The 25,678-nt window shown below is 41.2% G+C and overlaps 1 protein-coding gene across 7 annotated transcripts in view; it reads right to left on the bottom strand.

Annotated features, from left to right (window-relative positions):
- Positions 1-868: 868 nt before the first annotated feature.
- The window catches only part of scn8ab (sodium channel, voltage gated, type VIII, alpha subunit b), a 50,664-nt gene continuing 25,854 nt past the window's right edge, over positions 869-25,678 (bottom strand). For 4 of the 7 annotated variants that reach the window (XM_077014631.1, XM_077014633.1, XM_077014630.1 and 1 more), the window contains exons 15-27: positions 23,948-24,121; positions 23,303-23,659; positions 22,699-23,169; positions 16,589-16,703; positions 16,117-16,271; positions 14,664-14,837; positions 12,066-12,188; positions 9,073-9,357; positions 8,895-8,948; positions 8,553-8,690; positions 8,246-8,350; positions 7,850-8,120; positions 869-6,765 (exon numbers count right to left, since the gene is read on the bottom strand). In XM_077014631.1, coding sequence (XP_076870746.1) covers positions 5,609-6,765; positions 7,850-8,120; positions 8,246-8,350; positions 8,553-8,690; positions 8,895-8,948; positions 9,073-9,357; positions 12,066-12,188; positions 14,664-14,837; positions 16,117-16,271; positions 16,589-16,703; positions 22,699-23,169; positions 23,303-23,659; positions 23,948-24,121 — 3,579 coding nt within the window. In that variant the 3' untranslated portion in view covers positions 869-5,608. The remainder of the gene's footprint in view (positions 6,766-7,849; positions 8,121-8,245; positions 8,351-8,552; positions 8,691-8,894; positions 8,949-9,072; positions 9,358-12,065; positions 12,189-14,663; positions 14,838-16,116; positions 16,272-16,588; positions 16,704-22,698; positions 23,170-23,302; positions 23,660-23,947; positions 24,122-25,678) is intronic. The other 3 variants (XM_077014637.1, XM_077014634.1, XM_077014638.1) reach the window with 1 other exon arrangement.

Here is a 25,678-nt window from a genome sequence, read left to right as displayed (position 1 = left end):
ATGACAGTTCTGTACATTTCCTGCTGGAGGATGATTCTATTTCGATCAATTTGAGTATCACAGCACACTGCAAGTCTGTGAAAGTAGGGAGTGAACCAAGTGTAGGGAGTGAATCAAGTGTGCTCGTTGGAATATTAGGATCATGCCCAGGACACTATCAGCTAGGACTGGTGAGCTCATTTGTTTCTGTATTTTTATCATATCGTGTTTAGTATAACTAATTAATATCAAACTTTGGTTTTTATTTTACAATTTACAACCTAACACCTCTTGGGATTCCAGGTTTGGCTGACTCTTGTGATTTTGTAATATGGTGTAACTAGGGTGGTGGGGAATGTGGGTATGGGTCATTTGCGCATAGTTCATAATTTCTCAAATTCATTATCAAAATAAATGTTTAGACATGCACCCATACATTTGAAGTCTCTTTGGTGTGAAAATATTTGAAAATATTTACAATGTTATTGAGTTCAAAACTTTGCTTACTCACACCCATTACTAAAAACGAAAGGATGCACTTGTTTAGACTAATATTACCAACAACATAGTATTGTTGGTGTATGGAGGCCTCTGTGCTATGAATGTGAGATATCTAGTACCTCAGTAATGAAATTCTAAATAAGGCAGACAAGATATATTCAATATGTTATACATTTCCATATTTTTTAAAGATGTGCAGTCAAATACAACTATGTACATTTCTAACATTCTGTTTTTGTCATGATCTGCATATTCCTTGTAAAGACTTCCTCCTCACATGCACAGAGCACCGATCTGTGCTCTAGGGCACACGCATATGGGCCCATGTCAAACATTTCACACAAGTCCCCATGCAACCGCGTCCCAATAAAACACAAGCAGGCTGGTGTAACTGGAAGGCTGCTTTATTGTTTGGAAAAGGTTTCGTGCTCAAATGAAGACAATCTTTCACTGATTCTCACTAAGTCCAAGTGGTTGTGCAACACACCCTTTCCGTTCCAACATCAGTGGCAAGAGATAAGAACAACATTGTCAACCAATAAGCACTTTTGAAATATTATCAGCAAATGAGAGAATTAGCATCTCAGTCATGCTACAAAAGAAAACATACACAAATTATTATTGATAGAAAAATAAATAAATGGTCCGAAATGAACAGAAGCTGAGCACAGAAGGCAGACTTTGTCTCTATCCACAGACTGAACCCTTGTTCACAGAGTGAACACTTAAGAGTATACACTCCAACACATCAGAGTGCACTGCAGTTATCTGCCCCACGCTATACTACAACCTCTGATGATGAAGTCAGACTGATGCCACTTAAGGGTTTTTTTTTTTGTTTTTGTTTAATTTAAATTTTTTTTATTCTTTTTTTCTTTTTTTATGGATGTCTCAGACATCCTTTAAAACATTAGTTTTTTTTCTCAGTGCTCATTTTAAACAAGCTCCACTTGTTTAGGAGAATTTAATGCAACATCATCTAAATTTTCATCAAACAAAATAGGCAGCAAAAGGCACCTGAAACAAACACACAGACAGAAAATGTCTGAAACCATAATATAAAGCCTAACTGAACTTAAAAATGCAAATTGCATTGCTGTGTCCTTAGGAGATGAGGAAGCTACGCTCTAATTAAGCCGCATCACAGACTTAAAGTGACCAAGTTGTTATTTATAATCCTACACACACGCACACACACACTCACTCTCTCTCTCTCTCTCTCTCTCTCAAACTTTGATCAAAAGATCATGATGGACATTTGGTGTCTACACCAGTAAATTAAACAAGGGAGGAGGAGGAGGGAGGAGAATGTGTGATTGCATGTTATCATGTTTGGTATATAGGTGTGTGTGCGTGTGTGTGTATGTGTGTGTGTGTGTGTGTGTGTGTGTGTGTGTGTGTGTGTGTGTGTGTTGAAGGGCAGCATGAGGGTAAGTCATCTTCACACAGGACACAATAGAAAATGAGGTGCTGGTAATGCATTCCCCTCCCATATACAGGCAACATAAGCAGCTAATACACCATGCACTGAGCATTAGACCCACACACATGCACACACGCCTGCACAAACACATTCAGATATGGCCACAATCAAACACATGCTTTCTCTCTTTCTCTCTCTCTCTCTCTCTCTCTCACACACACACACACACACACTCACACACACAGACAGTGTGAGGGCCAGGCCAGAGTTTTGGTCGTTCACTGAACGTATTGCACAAAAGAAAAAAGAATGCGAGAGCAAAGGACAGTCAGTGGTGCTTTCTCCCCACTCCAAGCAGAGGTCAACTCAGTGGAGGACAGTATTCTAATATCACATATATATATACATACATATGTATATGTGTGCATATATACACATATGTACATATACATGTATACATAGATACATTTGTAGTATAGCTCTATATATGCCTTGATTTATATATAAGATTTATATACTTTTTTGCATTTTATATATATATATATATATATATATATATATATATATATATATATATATATATATATATATATATATATATATATATATATTTGTATTAGATTCCCCTCTTTAATGTGAAAAGTGTCTCAAAAATCTACTCCTTCTAACAAATATTTCACAGTCTACCATGTGAGACCTGGGCAATGGGTGAAGCCATTCTATTAAGGTTATTATTCTTCTTCAGGATTAGATTAATAGCAGTAGTTTTTAAGTATTTCTGTATTTACACAAAACTATGCATGCTGTTAAAATAAAATTATATATTACATTATTTATAGACTCTTAAAAAGTTCATTCTTAACTTTTCAGCATGTTGTGCCGTTTAAAACATAGCCTGTACTGTACAATATTGTTCTGTTTTTTATTTCATTTGATTTTAAATGAATGTATGATCTGTTGTATCATTTACACAGTCTATCCTGGATGGCTGTGGAAGTGTGAATGGTGTTAGTTCTGTTGAGCAAAGTGATATTTTTTTGTTTGTTTGTTTGTTTGTTTTTTGGGTTTTTTTTTATTTTATATTTTTTGGTTCAGGTCAATGCCCTCACTGATCACACATGCAGCAACTCCTTGTCTCAGTTCCAGTTAGGAGCTAAGGTAAACCATCTGTGACATCACTGACAGGTAATGCAATCGCACTGGTGCAGTGGATGCTTGGCTCACAGTAGGTTGCTATGAACCAGTGCCCTGATGGTTAATTGGCATTACATTGAAGCTATTTTCAATTTTAGAGACCAGGGGATGATTTACTGCAAATTTTAAACAGACACCCTCCACCCAGCTCAACAGTGGTGAGAACTGGTGGGTGAAATTTGACTAGACAGGCAGAGTTCTCAAATTTAATCTTATTGTCTCACAGTGATCGCCTCCTTCTTGCAACAGCATACACCACTTTTATTACTCCATTTATTGTTCAGGTTTTGTCGACAGTTGGAACATTCAGATTTCCAAGATGGAAGCTGTGCTGGGTGGTTGGGTGAGAGGAGCCTGGTTCTGTGCCTTTTAGTCATACAGCTCCAGTGTTTTAGTGTGAGTGTCACGACACCCAGCCCTGCCCTTCCGAAGAAAGCCACATTCTCTGGGCCGCAGGCATGGCCCTCCTGCATGACATCAGTGTCATAATAATGATACATTTGTGTTGTATCCTGAGAAAAATGGGGGAACTCAAACATCAGTCTGAAAGCGTAAAACAGGAGGGATGGAGTTCATTCCCATCCTCCTCCTGAGACATTCTAGAAACTTCCAGACAAAACTAGCAAACATGGAATAGCAAGACAAACCTCTTTGGCTTATCCTTTAACAGTTGTGATTCCTTAATATATACTCACTTAGATTCTCTCTGCTTGGCATTCATCCTTGCTCCAGCTAGAATAATTCCATTGCTAAAGATGTGATGGCTTTTATGTACATAAAAAACAGTTCATTGCTATGACATGAACTGGACTAAATCAGACATAACACAGACACATTTTAGCAGAATTCTCTAACATAATGCAAGGTAACAAATAATATCTCAACTACATTTTTTAAATAACAAATAAAAAAACTGCCACTTTCTCATAGTTATAGCCCATCTAAATCTTCTGACAAGTGTCATAAATGCCACACAATGGGCTTTGCCCCTTATACTTCCCTACCCCACACCCACCCCTCCCACCTAAACAAACCCTAAACCTACCATAGGTCCCACAAGGGGGCCAGTGCTGTAGGTAAGATATTGCTGCGGACATATTCAATAAGAACCTTTAAGATATAAAGTGTTCCATTCTCTCCTAGAACCCCTTTCATCTGGAGACACACACATTCCAACATTACGTTTCTCCAATTACAATCTCCTGAGCAGCAAAAAAATGGGATTTCCCCCTTTAGTTCCATTCACCTCACAGATGTGCCACATTTCTATCAGTCAAGAAAAGCCACTGATTGGTTACAGGCTCTCTAAAGCCAAAACCCAGAGTTGGTTTATTTTAGAGTGTACTTGGTAGTGACGTGTTAAGGACGCAGCGTAATTTACTGTGTTCAGCCAATTCAGTTTTACATAATCAGATTATATTCAAGTAGTAAATTTTGTAGTAAATTTAGCCAGTGGACAGCCTTTAACATATTGTCAAGCCACTGTGGTGGTCTGTATTAGTGTCTTGTGGACTATGATCATTCATGCAAGATTTCTGATCAAAACATGCCATCATGCAAGTCATTTCTATGCATTGAACAAGCACAATAATTTATTATTCATTTGGAGATATGTATTGGAGGCCACTGATAATTGCCCCCTATCCTACCAGTGTGAAAGCCCATGTAGAAAAAAAGCCTTTTGATGCAAGTATAACAAAGATATGATAGTGTTACTGAGGGTGACATGGGCAAAATGTTGAATGTTTATATATATTTTTGTTGTTGTTCCTCCCCTTTTTCCTTTTTTTGCCGCTCAAATAATGTAAAGACCATGTAAAGTATATTTAGTGCTGACAAACACAAAGGTACCATTTGAATCAGCCAAGCTCTAAGTTTTGTAGATCCCTGTTTGCTTTCACACTCATTCTGAGTTCTTCCACGCATTGGTGAAACGAAATGGTGCAGATTTCTCCACTCTCTGCACCTGGAAGCTGATTCTTCCATGATAAGCAGTGTTCCTTTGCTTTATGGAAGTCCCATAGATGCACTGCATAAGCATGGGGATTCTCCAGATGTCAAGAAAACCATGCTGTGAATCCCAGTACTCCTTTTTCTCCCTGCTCAGTAGCGAGTTCCATCCTGAAGTGCAGTGTAGCCCTCTTATACTCAATATCAAGTATCAATCCTTGGATAAATTCCTATTTGATTTTGTTTAAATCAAGTCTTGATGCAACAGTGCCACACAGGAAGCTGATTATGTTTGGTTGAACTAAGAGTCAAGCTTGCAGAAACCCCAACGCTTCCCAATGCATCCATACACCTGTGAAGTTTGTAAACAATTGCTTTGTTTTTGTTCCGTTACTCTTAGATTTTTTTTTTTAAATATCATTTTCTTACTTGCAAATGAAATTAATCTGTACGCCTATGTAGTCTGATTCAGGGTTTCCAATCATCTTGCCTGAAATTCCAGTTATTATAATTCTACTGTTATCTATTAAACTGTAATCTCACGTTTCCACTGCTGCAGCCTCAACACTTGGACTCCCTGACGTCTTTTTGGTTTCGGCCCTTCTCCTTACGCCCATTTCCCTCTTTTTTGTCATCTTGCTTTTCTTTCTCGCCCTTGGTGACGCTGTCATAGGATGGCAGGGACGCGGTGGAAGGCGTACCTTCCTTCTTCTCCGGGTTCATCCCTCCGTTCTCCAGCTTGTTGTTGGTGACGTGACGCTTGCAGACGATGCCACGCCGGGCCAGGTGAGCGCGGTACGCCTTCTGGATCACCACAGCCGACACCTCCTCCTGCTTTCGGCGCAGTGTGGTGGTGATGGGCTCGTAGGACACTTTGGAAGGGTTAGCCGCCACAAAGCGCTCTTCCATCTGCTGACGCATCATGTCCAGGTCACCACTGTCACCCAGTACGCGTTTGGTGAAGGCAAAGAGGATGTCTAGGCAGTGGATACGGTCTCCACTCACCATGGGCAGATCCATGGCAATCAGCTCAATAATGTTGGGCTTAGGCACGCGAAGAGGGTGCTCCAGTGTATCGGCGAAATCTGGCAACTTGGCAAAGGTAATAAACTGCGAGGCATCTGGGTCAAATTTCTCCCAGATCTCATAGAAGGACTCAAAGTCATCCTCACATAGGGGGTCAGCACTTTCCTCCGTGGCAACACTGAAGTTCTCCAAGATAATAGCAATGTACATGTTTACCACGATCAGGAAGGACACAATAATGTACATTACAAAAAAGAAGATTGCCACTGAAGGGTTGCCACAGTCACCCTTCACGGTGGTTCCTGGGTTCTCCTTCTCAGGGTCGCAGTCAGGTGGGTAGTTGAGGATGGGGGCTAACAAACCATCCCACCCTGCTGAGGTGGTGATCATAAACAATATTATCATACTGTTGCCAAATGTTTCAAAATTGTACATGTCATCAATGCCAAGCTCTCTCTTCACGTACGCAAAGTTGGACATGCCAAAGATGGAGAAGATGAACATGACCAGGAAAAGCAGCAGGCCAATGTTGAACAGTGCAGGAAGTGACATCATCAAAGCAAAAAGTAAAGTCCGTATGCCCTTGGCTCCTTTGATTAAGCGCAATATTCTGCCAATTCGTGCCAGACGGATTACCCTGAACAGAGTAGGTGACACAAAGTACTTCTCAATTAGGTCTGCCAGGAACATACCTGAGATATGAAAGAGAACAGAGAAACAATGGTCAAAAATGCATTTATGTACAGTTACACGTATGTTTCAGTGAAACAATAAAAAGTATAAAGATTGTATTATTAATAGGGGTGGGCATAGATTAATTTTTTTAATCTAGATTAATCTCACTGAAATCTTGAAATTAATCTAGATTAATCTATATTAAAATGGCTCATATGCGTGCTACCAAAGTAATGACTAAAAGTCCGTTTTCTTAATACAGAGGGTGCATTAGACCAGGGGCTCATCTCCTGTTTCCAAAATGCATCAATGACTGCTTGAGAAAGCTGTTCTACTTTGATACTTGAAGAAAAAAACATGCTCAATAAAATGTAGGCTACTCGTGTTCAACGGTTTATTCAGTTAAACATGAATTTGTAAGCCTACATACTGTACATTAAAAGGGGTTGATAACATGTTTATTCAGCTAAACATGATATTTGAAATGTAAGCCAACATTTAGTACATTTAACCTCACGGACGTAATTTGGGGGGATCTTTTTCAAAAGCCGGTTTTGGTCCTCTGCAGTTTTAACGGTTAAAAATAAATATTTAAATAGCGACGAATCTAGCGCTAGGACCATGCAGAAAACAACCGCTCCGAGCTCTGCTCCGGTAACACTTTACGTTACTAAAAATGAATTTTCCATGAAGCAAACCTGGCGACTTCGTGGCTGCATACATGTAAACACACGTACGATTTATAATTCACAGGTTTGAAAACTCGTTCTCGCCCCTACTGTGCAATTTGATTAGGAATAGGCCTACAGCCGAGCTAAACTATCAAGTTGAAAGTCATCATAGTTTGCTTACCCATTTTGACCCAGTTCCCAACCCAACTTTAAGAATAGATTAACGGCGATAATTTTTATATCGCCCGATAAGAGTATCAAATTAACGAACGCCGTTAACGGCCCACCACTAATTATTAACTATTACAGCTCCATATGGGCTTAAAGGTTCATTACAAATTCAAAACAACACCGAAGAGTCTTGATGGGGCACGTATGTTCCTGCAACATGAGTCAGAACTTACACACTTATACACACATATCTACTCACCTACAATGGATAGAATCACCACAACGCAGTCAAAGATGTTCCAGCCATTGGTGAAATAGTAATGCCGTAGTGCAAACAGCTTAAGCACAAATTCACCGGTGAAAACCACGATGAAGACAAAGTTGACCCAATATAGGATGTTCTCTGTCTCGTCAGATTGGTCGTCGGTTTCAACCATCATGGTGACCATGTTAAGGCAGATGAGTATCATGATGGAGATGTCGAAGGCCTGCTGCATGACAAAGTCAAACACCACACCCTGGATGCTGTTCTGGAAGACAAAAGGATACCGCAATGTTAGACCCACTGGAAATGGGAAAAGCACTTCTCAAGCTAATTCAGGTTTTTTTTTCTTATGACCTATGACAGAGGTCACAGGTCTATCATTTCTCATACCTGTGGTCTGGGAATGGGCTTCTGGGGTTTCTTTGAGCCCAGTTTCTTCATAGCATTGTAGTACTTCTTCTGTTCTTCCGTCATGAAGATATCCTGCCCTCCAAAGTATAGGGAAAATACAACATTGGTTACAATTTGATAATTTGAATGTTTATATGGACACGCATGCCTGCCTGCGCAGCTTCATAAAACTTTAGTATATAAATACTAAGTGACTTCAGAATCTACAGACTACACTGATCTACAAATGAATGATATTATGTATAGAACAATGTGCAATGTGGAAGGGAACAAAGAAAACACTTATCTTTTTCTTCTGTTGGTTAAAGTTGTCAATGATGACACCAATGAAGAGATTCAGAGTAAAGAAGGATCCGAAGATGATGAAGATGACGAAATATATATACATGTAGATATTATCCTCGTACTTAGGTTGGTCTCCAACCTGGAAATAACAATGTTCAACAACTCATTGTAATGTTGCAAATTATGTAAATTCAGACATATGAAGTTGTAACATATGAAATAAACTTTTGCCAAAATCAATCGGAAACGATATAAGGCCTGATTTCAAATCAAGCAAAACACCCGCTACACTTGTCCCAAAATTCCAAATCATCTGGCAAAACAATTACTGGGTTTGTCGTACCTTTCTGGAGTCTACAGCTGCGTACATAATATCCATCCAACCTTTAAATGTGGCCTGAGAAAGAGAAGAAACAACAAAGTAGAAAGTGTCATATATCTTCACCTTCTCAACTGCTATGGCTTTCTCTAAGGGTAATCACACTTCATTGATAATGTAATGTTAACAGAACAACACGCACCACTTGTAGGAGTGCCAGGTACCCGGCTCCAACGTTATCAAAGTTGATCTTTACATTTTTCCAGCGGACTTCGGTGTAATTTGCCTCGATGAGCTCAAAACATTGTGACCTGTTGTTGACATCTTCAGGATCAAAGTACTCCTCTGCGGTTTGATTCCAGCAGTAGTAGTACTTCCCAGCAAACAGGTTCACCCCCATAATGCTGAAGATGAGCCAGAATATCAAACAAACCAATAGCACATTCATAATGGAAGGGATAGCTCCCACCAGCGCATTCACCACCACCTAATGAGAAAGAGATAGAGAGAGAGAGAGACAAATAGGGAGATGGAACAGAGAGAGAGAGAGAGAGAGGGAATGAGAAAGAGGTCTGAGAGCAATTAACAAACACTGGTAGAAAACCCACAAGACCCATTTCTAGTCCTTGAATCTCCATGCTATATGCATAGTTCAATCCATGGCACAGTGGTAATTCTATCTCGAAGCTTAATTCAACTGAAAGGTCTGTCTTGAAAGGGAACCTTTCAATATGTGGAATAGTCATCCCCTAAATTGTGCATGTCAGTGTATTGCATTGTATTACATTGTTGGTCCATTTTATTTAACATTTTGAATTCTGCCATCTTTCAATGTATTGTAGATGTCTAAGAAGCATAAACACATGGAGACACTGAGACATTTAAAAGAATCTCTGTAAACATGTACACACTAATTAGCAGCACACTGGAACGGCTTAAATGGCACATACATTTTGTTTACATAATATCCATAAACTGATTATAGAGGCAGAGTGCAACTGTGATGATGGTCATTATGCTTGAAACATAACTTGTTCAAAATATTGTCTATATATTTTAAGCCTGTATGGCTTGCATATATAAATCAAGCAACAAATATATTAAAATTTGATGCAATAATTTTTGGGATAAATTGTGATGAATTGTGAGATGTTTCCAGAATGTTTATTTGTAAAAGCAAAACACCAAAGCCTATATGTTTTGGTTACATTTACATACTTTTTTTGTCTGGTCCTTAGGACTACCAGTTCATAGCAGTCTATGGTCCCAACAAGGGTGGGAGCAAATACATAAGTATCTTATATATACTGCAGTGCTTGGACAATAAACAGCTCCAGGCATCACAGCAACTGACCCAGACCAAGGAAGGCCGTAGAAACACTGATCCAGGGTGGCACCATGCAAACGCCAAAACGTCAAGTAGTGAAGACCATCATCGCAGGTTTATCTTCATCATCAGTCATCTTCAAAGCACTTAAGTGAACGCTACATGATTACGCATTTGCCGTCCCAGTATGCTGCTCGGGCCTCTGAAACTGAACACCAGAGGGAGCAACTCCAGCCAGGGTGGTGAGAGAAGGAGAGAGATCTACGCAGCCTTCGCCTCCTCAGACCCTCATGGTACACAGACAGTGATGACATGTGCACACTGGCTGGAAGATGCTCTAACCTAACAGGCCAGCAGCAGATCATGCAGGGCCATTAGCAGGGCCTGAGTGCCAATGGCTTCCATGCTCCCCTCTGGAATGTGCTATGCTAACGCCACAAATACGTTAGCCTATACATTAGCCTAAACCTGCCTAAACGTCTTAGCCTGGTCGGAGTTCTGTGCCAAAGAGTCACAAAACAGCAACGGGAATGCCGACCTAGAATTATCATACACATTCCAGGCTGGGTCAGCCTTTAACTTGACCTCACAATAGTCTGTGTAAAAGTATAGAGAATATTTCTGGAAAGGAATGTGAACTGTTTCTCTCGGCTTGTCTTGTAGGTCTTAGGAATTCAGACCAATTAACTGGTAAGTAACTACAGAGACTAGAGGGGAGCAAGGATTTGTGCTTCTTGTGTGTGTTGGAACAAACATGCAAAATACATGACACATATCAGTACAGCACAGCTGGAATCAAGTTATGAATAATTATGCACAAAAAGGTAAAGGTAATAATAATAATAATAATAATAATAATTTGGTGCTATAGTATAATAATATTACTTTTTAAGTTAACCTTAATTAGCATTAACTTAGACACCAATTGAAAAGTTTTGGCGTTGTTGCCCTGTACAATAAATGAGGATCTAGTTCTTCCATTAAGTCCGAAATTAAGTTTAGTCAGACACCAGTTTCTACTTTTACGTTTCAGGACTTTAACAAGTATTGCAAATAAGAACAAAATAGAAAGGTGTCATGTTTCATAGATCCTTTTTGTGGTCCCACTTAATTCATGGTGTTCTTAACAACTTATTCGACTTAGCATGCCTGGAAATATTTCACAAGTGTAATATGACACTATAACGTCAGCTGGGTTAGCCTTCATTTGGTGGTGTCTGGAGGGAGGGGCGTGTCAGTGTTCGTAAGGTTGGGGTAGATGTGTGTGTTGGTGAGGAAGTATGTGAGGGCTGTATATGGCTGTTGAAGTCAGGCTGGATACGGGTGGAGGTGAATGGTGGTACTTCTGGAGCAGAGGACTGTTTTAGCAATTGAATGGTTGACATACCACAAACAGGCCTTGAACTAATGCTACAGCACAAATGACTGATTTCTAAGCCCAACTGAAATAAAATGTTTAAAACTACAAAGAAAATGTTAAGATCTACTGCTGTCTGCTTGTGATGAGGCAGCTTTTAACATCTCCTAGTTTTGAATACCTTTGAACGTCCTTAATCCTTAAGTAATCAGACAATTACTTTAACATAAAACTTACAAAGTTTTTTTGGCTGTATGCAAATTCAATAAATGTTTCAGCTGCATCATGACGCAATATTGAGAAAATATCCATGCGAATGTTCTCAAAATACATGCATTTAAGGTGCATCTTTTACACAATGGTGTAGTATGGATATCTCCTCCATTTATTGGCCTTGTTTTTCCTCCTGGGTATGCTTTTTTGTTTAGCATAACTGCAAAATGATGGTTCTTAGCATGCGGTAGTGTTGTCACAGAGTGACGGGCATGCACTGGGCAACTCTGAATCTTACCCTCATGCCCTCAAACCGGGACAAAGCTCTCAGGGGCCTGAGGGCCCTCAAAGTCCTCAGGGACTTTATGGGGCCCAAGTCTGAGTACCCCAACGCATTAGCTATAAGGCTGACTATAGACACCTACACAGAGAGAGAGAGGGGGAGGAAAGAAGAGAGAGCAGGAAAGAAAGAGAGAGAAAGAGGGGAGAGAGAGAGAGAGCGAGAGACAGAGAGAGAGAGAGAGAGAGAGATAGGGCCAAAGTGTTAGAGTCAAGAAGGCCATCAGGGGACAGAGAGAAAGAGGACCCTACATCGGTATTAAGCTGGAGAGTCAGAAGCACATAAGAGATATATGCATACATAAGTAAGGGTGTATTTAAGTATGTATGTATATATGTGTATATAAACACAAGAAAGAGAGAGTAAGGTTAAATAAGGTGGGATCCGATCAGAAGTTATACGGATGGTGGACGCCCCAAGATTTATTATTATTTTTTTATCTGAGTATGTATTTTGTTTTGTTATCGCAGATGGACGGAGCTTGGAAAGCATCTTAACAGCAAACCTGGAAGGAAACTCATGGTTGAGACACTGGGAGAGAAAGAAAGACTTACAGAAAGAGGTGGAGGAGGGAAACGTTAAGAGGCACAGAAATGTGCACAAAACTTACAAGCACATCCACCGAACTTTCAACGGACAAAATACACACAATACATACAAACAGGCACTGCATACAGTACACATGAGACTGGAAAAGTGTCGTCAGGGAGGGAGGGCGGTTGAGGAGAGCAAGGAGGCAGAGAGAGAGGAGCTCCTGTCAGAGAGAGAGTCCAGCAATGACCTTACCCTGACCCCTTACTCCCCGACCCCACAGGGCTCTCAGTGCCTCTGGTTCCATCAGCGCTAAAGAAAGACAAGGTTACAGTCACCTGTCAGAGGCATAAACACTACCAAGCTGTATAAGGTTTTTTTTACACACACATATACACACTTGCACGCAAACCTTTACTCAGTCTGTCCATGAACAAAACCCTCGGTCTTACCATTCGCCTCATGAACACATGAACACATTCAGATTTGTTTCAGTGCTTGAGGACAGATTTTGAAATTATACATCTTGCACTCGCACCAAAAACCACTGTGTAAATCTTCTAATATGTCAGAACATGGCCTGGTACGTGCAGCACCAATATAAAGGGCTCTCCAAAATAAACATGTCTTTCATCTGTTGGTACTTCTAATATATCTGTCTTATCCTCATCCACAGGTTAGTCATAATTTTGATCAAGCCAGGGAACAGAGCAGGAGTATGGTGGGGAGTAGAAGAGTGAGAGAGCAGGAGTGTGGTGTGGAAGAGTGAGAGAGTAGGTATGTACACTGCCATTGAGACATTCTCTGCAGAACATGAATCCTGGCACGGTTCAAAGTTGAGAACCTGTCGAACTCCAAAATGACTGCTGGCAACGACATAGCCTAAGACTAGACTAAAATTAATTTCCGGCGGTGAGTCACCATTGGCACTACGATTTAGACAACACTAGCCTTGTCTGGGAGATGGCTGGGATATCAGCCCTAATTGCCTTTTCTGTTTTTACAGAGCCAACTGTGTAAGCACTATACACACTATACCAATACAACACAGGATACAAGATACAGAAGAGAACCACAATGTACCACGATGTATGTGGATCAACTCACATGTTATATAACCAAATAACATTTATGGTCAAAAGTTATCAATAATATATTGATATCTTTAATATCTAATGTAAAACTGAAACAAGCTATCTGCTAAAAATTCATTATTTTGCTAAAAAATCATTATTTTGCATGCTAACATTTAACAGGTCCAAAGAAAGTCAGACTTTAAATGACATTTGAAAATGACATTCAAAGCCATAGTCTGACATGTTACTACCTTTACAAATTAAAAATCAAAACAGACATGCTAACACAGCTGCGTATCATAGAACTGGCCTTATGCTAACTGAATGATATAAACCAATAGCTTTGCCATTCTCTTGTTGTCTTGTTGTCATTTTAGTCATTATATTCTCTTAAGGATTATACAGGGTTCAAATCCATATATGTAAATCATAAATACAAATCAATACAATGGCACAGCGCAAATCTACAACACCTCAAAACAAATGAAACACTTTACACATTAAGAAGAGTAAATATTTCACCAAGTTACAGTTTAGCACAGCTCAGTCCATGGCTGAGTTCAATCTAAATGCATTTGTTCAGTCTCACTGCTTTTGTACAACCACAGACGAGTACGGTCATGAGGGACAGGGCACCACTAGCTCAGAAGCTGAAGGCAGAACGCATGCCGCCCTCCTGGAATTCACGGAGAGTTCTTTGGATGCAGTCTAACAAAAAATGACAAGGCATTACCACATTCTGAACAAGCGGTCATGCCACACCTTCCCAGTTTACTGTTCATACTGGGGCTTATTCTCAAACTGCTGTGAAGGATCGAAAGGGTATTATATAAGAATAAATGGGCACCATAGATGGAAAGAGAGAGAGACAGAAGGTTATGCAGACAGACAGAGAGTGGGATATTACCAAAATATGTGGAAATGCTAAGTGAAGACCAGAGATACTTACATCCACAATAAAGAAATCCAGCCAGCACCAAGCATTTGTGAAGTATTTGACGAAGCCATAGGCCACCCATTTTAGCAACATCTCCAGGATAAAGATGTAGGTGAAAACTCGATCGGCGTATTCTAGAATGATCTGGATGGTCTTTCTCTGTTCAATGTACACATCCTCAAATGCCTTTCAAGAAAACAGAAAAAAAAAGTCACACAGGCTAAAGTTGTCTACATGGTGCGTCATGGTGTCGTGACTTAAATTAAGATTTAAATGAAAACTTAAATCCAAGCAAGTGGCAAACAGGAGTCCTCAACACTGCAACTGCCTTCATTCTCATTAGGGAGGGAGAGATGACAGCACAGCACACATAGCGCTGTTGTTCATATTAAGGTGGATATCAAGATTGCTCTTTTTGGGGTTTTTTGCTATTTTGGTTTGAAAAACAAATAAGCAAACCAACAAAATGCCTCAACAGCATTGGCAGCTGCTGTGCTAGTCGGCCCTTACTGACATCTGCAGCGCTCCTAAGTAAAGCTGCCTGAGACAAGCAATAAGAAGACAAAACAAATGGAATACAAATTCATCATCATGTCGAATGAGAAAATAAATATGTACATTTCTATTAATTTACAAAATATCTCAGCTGTACATTAGATAAAATACTAAAACATCTAAAATACTAAAAAATGTTTTAGGTACAGCATGTCATGTATGACAAAAAGTTAAATCATATCAATCACGCTAAATCATAGCGTGACCATGATGCAAACAGCTGTAAAAATCTTTTGCATATCGATTTCACATATAACTTATATAAAATATTTCTCTTGGAATTTGAAATTGGCTCTCTAATTGTTTCTAAATAACTTGTTTATGTATTTATGAGTTAATATATGTAGGTGTGGCTGTCTCTGTTTTTTGAGGCTGAAAGTAGTTTGTATCTACTTGTGTCTACCATTTGGCTACAGTCCCTAGAACAACCACAGAGTGGCACTGTAACTTCACTCACATGAATTCTTCCACTAAGACACCCAGTTTGGCCATGATCCCTCAGTGTAGCTGGGAGAGACGCTGCAGAATCCTCTGCATGTCAGGCTTTTTATACAGTATTTGGCTACAGTCCCTTAGAGCAGACCAGAGACACTGCAGCCTAAGGACAGACTGCTGAGCTGCAGGAGCCAGTACAGTGCAACAGAGCCGCAGCCATTAGCCAACTACGGATCAGACAGCACTAGGTGCTGGAGCTCATGCCCGTTACACAGTCTGCAAGCCCTACAAGAACTGGGACCCATCTGCAGTCCAAGCAGGAGAATAAGACAGGAACTGGACAGTGTGCTACTGTGCAGTTTTTAAACAAGTCACAATCAGCAAAAAAAAAAGAGATTATGCTGCTGGCGTGCTCAATTTGACTGCTGTCAAATTATGCCATTGTTTGTGCAAGGAGTTTGTCATTTGTCCTTACCAGAGCCCCAGAGCTGAGGAGGATCATGAAGATGATGAGGGTCTCAAACCAGTTGTGTTCTACGATGAGGTAGCACGTTTTCCGTAGGTACCACCAGTATTTCCCCCAACCCTCAGTGATGGGTACATCACAGCACTTATACCGTGCCACACAGGCTGAAACACACAAACACAAACACACATGCACACACACACACACATACACACACACATACACGCACGCAGACACACAAGCACAGATTTACTGCAGGAACACACAGAATGCTAAAATGCACATACGCATACGCTCCAAAGCTACTCACACACTCAGTCGCCCACACTGATGTGCAATGGCTTTTTGCAATGAGATTTTTTTTTGCACAGCCTGCAAAAAGAATTCTTTACAGAGTACCCAATGGGTTAACTTATTTCTGTGCATGCGGAAATTTCTAAACAGGAGCTCAGGTTCTGTCCTCAAGCCTGCTGTAGCTTACCATCCGTCCAGCAGGCCTCTGGATCCAGATATTCCTCCACCTCTACCACAGCCACCTCCTCCTCGTCCGGTTTGATATCTATGGTGCTGCCCTCAGAAGAACTGTAGTCCTCAAACTGAGAGAAGGAAGAGGAGGGCACAAGAAGGAAAGGAAGAAAGAGAAATGGAGAAAGAGGTAAGAGCCAGACCTCAGTCTCGTGTGACGGGGATGGAGGAAGCATGGCTCCCTGCACTTTTCCATGCTAAGCTGTTAAAACTCCTTCACTTTTAGGGGGACCCTTGCCGCCATGTGCTTTTGGCATTTCGGAGTTGAACAAGCTGGCTCAACGTCCTCCTTCCTCCTCCTCCTCCTCCTCCTCCTCCTCCTCCATTCTGCTGCACATGGGGTACTCGTGCGTTGGGATTCGCTGCCTTGGTGTTCGCTTTGGCGTTTCCTCACAACACATGGCCATGCACGTCAGCTAGATCTTTCCAAAGATCTAAAAGTTCCAAAGATCCAAAGCCAGCCTTGTACTTAACCTCTCGTGGTCTTATCGCTCTTAATTTCCAGCAGTACATGCTTATATCTGGAACAATGCAGAACAATACATGTCCTCACAATGGAGTATGCAGTACTGATCAGTCTGCCCCGTTAGCACAGCCCCAGAAAGCTGCTTCTTACCAAATATTCTAATAGTGGAGAGAATGCACATTACAGACACTCTAGGTGTTTAAAGGCTACATGTGGATAGATAATGGAAAAGTGTGTAACGCTATGATGGACAGTTCATGTCTTCATCCTTCATATGTTTATCACTTCACTGTGTCAAAACATACTGATGACATTCAGAAAAACTGCAGTTGATGTTTCACCTTGACCAGCACATGAAGGACAATATATAGTTGCTTCATGTGAAGGCTAAGAGAGGAAGTTTTATAAATAATAGTTTAATATGGAAATATATATGTAAATGTAATATTATATGTATTGCATTTCCATTTATATTTCAACTAATTAATTCCTCTAAATATGTACATGTATATTTATATCACATTTGCTTACATTTTTGTATTTTTAAAGTTTACAAAACTGTAAGTGCAGCAAACTTATGGAGGAAGAACCACCTTCAGATGTCAGAAGTTCAGAAATGTATATCTGGGTGTTTCTGCAAGCAATTTACATAACCGAACTGTGTCAGCAAGCAAATGCACAGGCACAAGTGACATCTCACTGTCCACTTCTCAACTAGAACATCAGACATAGTAAAACAGTGGGCAATTTCTAATCAAAACAAGCATGCGCAAGCATGCACACACACACACACACACACACACACACACACACACACACACACACACGTGCACACGCACGCACACACACGCGCGCGCATACACACACACAAAGTCTATCATAGTCAGGTCTCCATTGGCAGGGCCAACCCTGATCTTAGCAAGTCAGGATGACGCTGCAGTTTTATAAAATCCCTGTCGTCAGCACACCCACACACACACACAAACACACACACTCATATACCCACACTCACACTGAAAGAGTAACAGAATGAAAGAACACTCACACACCACCACTGCAGTCCTTACTGATCCAGCTTAGCCAATCACAGACTTGGATTCTCCCAGCCATGCCCTGATTGGCTGAGTTGCATTACTTGGTACAACATTATTGGATATCTATTCAGCCCTTGAACATGTGGTCCAACCGTACTGGATCTGCTCCTCTAAACTGGGTCAAGGTGACCTAGACATCACACATACAGCCAGACTATGACAGGAAACGCTGGTGTAAGTATGTGTGTGTGTGTGTGTGTGTGTGTGTGTGTGTGTGTGTGTGTGTGTGTGTGTGTGTGTGTGTGTGTGTGTGTGTGTGTGTGTGTGTGCGTGTGTGCGTGTGTGTGTGTGCAAGAGGAGAGAAATGGAGAGAGGTAATCAAAAAAAGAGAGAGCGAGAGAGAGAGAGAGAGAGAGAGAGAGAGAGAGAGAGGAAAAACCAAGAGGGACTCAGTGATGAGCATGCCCTGCTTTTCCATACCATTTCCTCCTCTGGGTCTTACACTCCACACACCTTTTCTTTGTTTTTTGTATTCCTGCACTTGGCTGATAGTGTGGCTACCTTATAATCCCTATTGTTATGGTAGCATATTCTATATGCATATCAGCCTCTTTTTTTACACGGGAACAGTAAGTATACAACAGCAAGCAAATGCACACATGTGCCAGAAACCAGACCAATAAGGCAAAACATTACATCATCTCCTGGACTGCATTTATTCTCTGGCTGAGTGGATAAGCACTCAGCAGTAGCAGGCAGGCAATAAATCACAGCAGTAGCTCAGCTCAACTCTATAGCCATACACTAGTACCTCAGCTCAACTCTATAGCCATACACTAGTACCTCAGTTCAACTCTATAGCCATACACTAGTAGCTCAGCTCAACTCTAGTTATACACTAGTACCTCAGCTCAACTCTACAGCCATACTCTAGCACCTCAGCTCAACTCTAAAGCCATACACCAGTAGCTCAGCTCAACTCTGTAGCCAAACACTAGTACCTCAGCTCAACTCTACAGCCATACTCTAGCACCTCAGCTCAACTCTATAGCCATACACTAGTAAATCAGCTCAACTCTAAAGCCATACACTAGTACCTTAGCTCAACTCTATAGCCATACACTAGTACCTCAGCTCAACTCTATAGCCATACACTAGTACCTCAGTTCAACTCTATAGCCATACACTAGTACCTCAGCTCAAGTTTATAGTCATACACTAGTACCTCAGCTCAACTCTATAGCCATACACCAGTAGCTCAGCTCAACTCTGTAGCCAAACACTAGTACCTCAGCTCAACTCTACAGCCATACTCTAGCACCTCAGCTCAACTCTATAGCCATACACTAGTAACTCAGCTCAACTCTAAAGCCATACACTAGTACCTTAGCTCAACTCTATAGCCATACACTAGCAGCTCAGCTCAACACTATAGCCAAATACTAGTACCTCAGCTCAACTCTATAGCCAAACACTAGTACCTCTAGTCAACTCTTTAGCCATACACTAGTAGCTCAGCTCAACTCTATAGCCATAAACTAGTAGCTCAGCTCAACTCTATAGCCATATACTAGTACCTCAGCTTAACTCTATAGCCATACACTAGTAGCTCATCTCAACTCTACAGTCATACACTAGTACCTCAGCTCAACTCTATAGCCACAACCTAGTACCTCAGCTCAACTCTATAGCCAAACACTAGTACCTCAACTCAACTCTTTAGCCATACACTAGTAGCTCAGCTCAACTCTACAGCCATACACTAGCAGCTCAGCTCAACTCTATAGCCAAACACTAGTACATCAGCTCAACTCTATAGCCAAACACTAGTACCTCAACTCAACTCTATAGACATAAACTAGTAGCTCAGTTCAACTCTACAGCAATATACTAGTACCTCAGCTCAACTCTATAGCCATACACTAGTAGCTCATCTCAACTCTACAGTCATACACTAGTACCTCAGCTCAACTCTATAGCCATAACCTTGTACATCAGCTCAACTCTATAGCCATATTCTAGTAGCTCAGCTTAACTCTATAGCCAAACACTAGTACCTCAACTCAACTCTATAGCCATACACTAGTACCTCAGCTCAACTCTACAGCCATACTCTAGCACCTCAGCTCAACTCTATAGCCATACACTAGTAACTCAGCTCAACTCTAAAACCATACACTAGTACCTTAGCTCAACTCTATAGCCATACACTAGCAGCTCAGCTCAACACTATAGCCAAATACTAGTACCTCAGCTCAACTCTATAGCCAAACACTAGTACCTCTAGTCAACTCTTTAGCCATACACTAGTAGCTCAGCTCAACTCTACAGCCATGCACTAGCAGCTCAGCTCAACTCTATAGCCAAACACTAGTACCTCAGCTCAACTCTATAGCCAAACTCTAGTACCTCAACTCAACTCTATAGCCGTACACTAGTACTCAGCTCAACTCTGTAGCTATACACTAGTACCTCAGCTCAATTCTAGTCATACACTAGTAGCCCAGCTCAATTCTATAGTTATACATTAGTAGCTCAGCTCAACTCTATAGCCATAAACTAGTAGCTCATCTCAACTCTACAGTCATACACTAGTACCTCAGCTCAACTCTATAGCCACAACCTAGTACCTCAGCTCAACTCTATAGCCAAACACTAGTACCTCAACTCAACTCTTTAGCCATACACTAGTAGCTCAGCTCAACTCTACAGCCATACACTAGCAGCTCAGCTCAACTCTATAGCCAAACACTAGTACATCAGCTCAACTCTATAGCCAAACACTAGTACCTCAACTCAACTCTATAGACATAAACTAGTAGCTCAGTTCAACTCTACAGCAATATACTAGTACCTCAGCTCAACTCTATGGCCATACACTAGTAGCTCATCTCAACTCTACAGTCATACACTAGTACCTCAGCTCAACTCTATAGCCATAACCTAGTACATCAGCTCAACTCTATAGCCATATTCTAGTAGCTCAGCTCAATTTTGTAGCCACACTCTAGTAGGTCAGCTCAACTCTATAGCCATACACAAGTAGCTCAGCTCAACTCTATAGCCATACACTAGTAGCTCAGCTCAACTCTATAGCCATACACTAGTAACTCAGCTCAACTCCACAGTCATACACTGGTAACTCAGCTCAACTCTATAGCCATACACTAGTAGCTCAGCTTAACTCTATAGCCAAACACTAGTACCTCAACTCAACTCTATAGCCATACACTAGTACCTCAGCTCAACTCTGTAGCCATACACTAATACCTCAGCTCAACTCTATAGTCATACACTAGTAGCCCAGCTCAACTCTATAGTTATACACTAGTAGCTCAGCTCAACTCTATAGCTATAAACTAGTAGCTCAGCTCAACTCTATAGTCATATACTAGTACCTCAGCTCAACTCTATATCCATACAGTAGTAGCTCATCTCAACTATACAGTCATACACTAGTACCTCAGCTTATCTCTATAGCCATAACCTAGTACCTCAGCTCAACTCTATAGCCATATTCTAGTAGCTCAGCTCAATTTTGTAGCCACACTCTAGTAACTCAGCTCAACTCTGTAGCCATACACAAGTAGTTCAGCTCAACTCTAGTCATACACTAGTACCTCAGCTCAACTCTATAGCCATACACTAGTAGCTCAGCTCAACTCTAGCCACACTGTAGTAGCTCAGCTCAACTCTGTAGCCATACACAAGTAGCTCAGCTCAACTCTAGTCATACACTAGTAACTCAGCTCAACTCTACAGCCATACACTAGTAGCTCAGCTCAACTCTATAGCCATACTCTAGTAGCTCAGCTCAACTCTTTGGCCATAAACAACACAAATCTGCTCATACTACCTTAATCTATTCATACTGACTCCATCTACTCTACTCCACACATTTATATAAATTTAATCTGGTGCCCCTAACCGGCTGACACCATTTATATAATTTGGGTCATATGTTACACCCCTCCAGTTCCACTCATGTACACACTGTACTATCAATATAATCTTTGTTAATGTGTCTAATAATTCAAGAGTCAAGACTCCCTAAATCACATTTCTCCATTACACTGACACAAGAATATGGATTGTCTTAAAGAGTAACCATGCATCTGGAAAACCATGAGTAACCATGCCTCTGGGTAACCATGAGTAACCATGCCTCTGGGGATGTGCAGGAGAGTTTTCCCCATTAAATGTTGCTAAAAGGATTTTTATAATAAAATGTTGGCATTCATTAGGAATCCTGTGTAGTAAGCACCACTAAGCCTTTTTCAATTGCATACAGAATGCTCTCTACATAGAATTTTCGACAAGCATATATATTTTTTTGCTGATATAGAAATCAATTCAGCTTACATCAACTTATTAGGGTTTTAGTGTTCTTACTCATCAACACCTCAAAAGATTATCTGGATTAAAAAATTGTAATACAATACAAAAAGTGTATAAAATGGGGAGATTCATTGGTTGGCGTGAAATACCCTTTTCACTCCAAAATAAAATCTCCACAGTCCTCTCTCACTTGTTATGGTCTCACACCCACTCCCACCACACACTCACATCTTTGCTGTTCTCCACCTCGGACTCACTGCTGAAGTCTTCCGTGTTGAGGTTCTCGAAGTCGGACTCGCCCACAGCGATGGGGACCCTCACCGTCAGGTTGGGGTTGTGGATGAAGGACATGCGATCCTCATCAATCATGTACTTCCCCACGCTGCTGCCTATCCCGCTGGTCGTGCCGTTGCCGTTCTTGGGGAAGTCGAGCTCGCCACGTTTGATGTCCGCGTGATTGCCGATGATGTTGAGCTTCTTGTCATACATGTCATCCAAAGGCTTGTCCTCGTCCTCCAGAGGTGCCTTCTTCAGCACGTGTGCCACCAGGATCCGCACGTGGACCTTCAGCCAGGCAATTCCCGTCTTGATGCGTATGACGGAGATCTGCAGGTTGTTCATCTCTCCATCGTCGTCCGTGGCTGCCAGGTTATCAGCACTGAATGAGCTCAGCAACAAAGCCAGGAACAGATTCAGCACCTAGAAGTCAGAAGAAGACCTTTACCCAGTGCCACACTTCCGCAGAGAACGAGACAGAAGAGTCAACAGGACATTGAATGCAAACACTTGGATAAGCAAGGCAGGAAAAGGTGGAGGTAATTCAGAAACTCACCACTAAGTTTCCAATGACCATGACCATCATGAAGACCGTGAGGCACATGGTCTGGCCGGCCACCTCCATACAGTCCCACATGGTCTCGATCCACTCACCACACAGCACGCGGAAAACAATCAGGAAGGAGTGGAAGAAGTCGTTCATGTGCCAACGGGGCAGCTCGCAGTCCTGTGCGATCTTGCACACGCAGTCCTTGTAGCTCTTCCCGAACAGCTGCATGCCCACCACAGCGAAGATGAAGACGATGATGGCCAACACAAGAGTCAGGTTCCCCAGCGCACCAACCGAGTTCCCAATGATCTTGATCAGCATGTTCAGAGTCGGCCAAGATTTTGCCAGCTTGAAGACCCTCAGCTGTGTGAGAACAAAGTGAAGAGACACGTCTTGAGTTCAACGCATGGGAAAATGCTGCGTTTGCAATGCCCTGTGCCAGATTAGCTCAATTATCAAGAAACATTTTCAAATAGAGATGCATCAAAAATACAGATCTTTATTCTATAAATAATTAAGAGGCTAATGGTCAGAATGGAAATGTCTGGGTCAGAGGATTGGACATTACCGTATGAATCATATTGACTCATTAAGTGTACACTCATATGAATATACAAGCATACTCACTCATACTCACACATACACACTCACCAATCTGAAGGATCTGAGCACTGATAGCCCTTCCACGTCTGCCAGCCCCAGCTCTACCAAACTCAGGCTAACAATGAAGCCATCAAAAATGTTCCAACCCTCCTGGAAATAGTAGTATGGGTCCATTGCTATTAGTTTGGCAAACATCTCAGCTGTGAAAATACCTGTGAACACCTGAAAGACAAAAAAAGAGATTAAGGGAATGTTGTTATTATTACAAGACTCACTGTTCAATTCAAAGTTTTTGCTCGGATCAGACTTTCCTATCTTTACAGTTCACAATGACAATTGCAAGTGACTCGTATCTGTAATGTGAACACATCTGTCTTACAAAACAACACACATGCACAAATCAATACGTTTCATGATCATGTTTGTGAGATGACTCATGGTATTAGCACCAGCAAAATGGACGTGATAGCAGTGTGTGTTTATGCACTGCATTTTGCTCAGCTGTACAGTGCTAAGCATATGTGCACAGGAAAAAAGCCACATAAATTCTGTCCATTCTCATCCAACTTGCACAGCCAGGAATCAATGAAAACGAAACTATAAGCTTAGACACAAATGCCTCATGGGCAGTGAAAAACTGCATAGATGTCACTGCAAAATATCTATTCTGACCTTGACTACCCTTGAGTTTTCTAGTAGTTAATGTCACTGTAGGCTGATCTAACACCTGTTTAACATGTTTGGAAATTATCATCATTCTAGGAGATTCAATCTTGCTGTTATTGATATAGCATGCTTTGTGTAAAAATAAACATTTTAAACACACAGTAAAATAAAAATTTAAATAACATAAGCATGACCCATTTTACATTAGAAGAGGAAAAATATGGGTAAAATAAATTAATCATTTTCTGGACTTTGGTTGTATTTTCATTGGACACCATTTGTATAATGTGTGCCCAGAAAAGCAAAATTAAGCTATTTACAAAGAAAACCTTCCCTAGGTTTACCTGCCCAATGTTTACTTTCCCTAGGTTTACCTGCCCTAGGCCTTTATCAGTAATGATTCTCCATGACATGCCATATTGTTATAATGTATCAGAGGCTTATCAGTGATGTTTCAGACCAGTGGGGATGAGTGAATCATAGAATGAAAGCAAACTTCTTCATCAACCGAAGCAAAACAGAGAAAGAAGGAAGACGCAAAAAGGAGAAGTAGAGCACAGAAGAGAGTGGATGGAGAACAAGGACAAGCACACAGAAACATCGGGAGAGCTCCGGTAATTTCCGTGAAGTGTATGCCCAGCAAAGACTGATAAACGCAGTGCAGAGTCCTGGAAAGCCTGTATTTACACACACATGCCTCCACCCCACCCTGCTATGCCCCTCCACCCTTCCACTTATTTACACACACATGACTCCACCATGGCTCCTGCAGGAGCCCCACCCTGCTACGCCCCTCCACCCTTCCACTCAGAGTTAGAGAAAAGGCAAAGGTCCCAGCAGCATAAGTATAGGTCCTGTGATCAGCAGATGATGATGCAAGGTCAGGGCATTGAATAACCACCATTACGCAATCACCACAAAACGCCTTAATTTAATGATGATAAACCATCTAATTAGCAAGGCTTCCTTGGGGTGCTAAGTAAAGGAACAATTCAAGGATACTGTGGCAATAATACACTGACCCCATCGTTCAACACACAGGCCAGCCATGAGCAAAGACTATTGTGGCCGCTGCTGTGCTGTTAAGGTTAAAGTTAACGCTCTACGTTCTTG

Source organism: Brachyhypopomus gauderio, chromosome 8 (assembly GCF_052324685.1).
Source record: "Brachyhypopomus gauderio isolate BG-103 chromosome 8, BGAUD_0.2, whole genome shotgun sequence".
In the NCBI taxonomy this organism is placed as follows: domain Eukaryota; kingdom Metazoa; phylum Chordata; class Actinopteri; order Gymnotiformes; family Hypopomidae; genus Brachyhypopomus; species Brachyhypopomus gauderio.
Note: the sequence above shows the minus strand (reverse complement) of the source record. Positions and strands in the feature narration are given on the sequence as shown.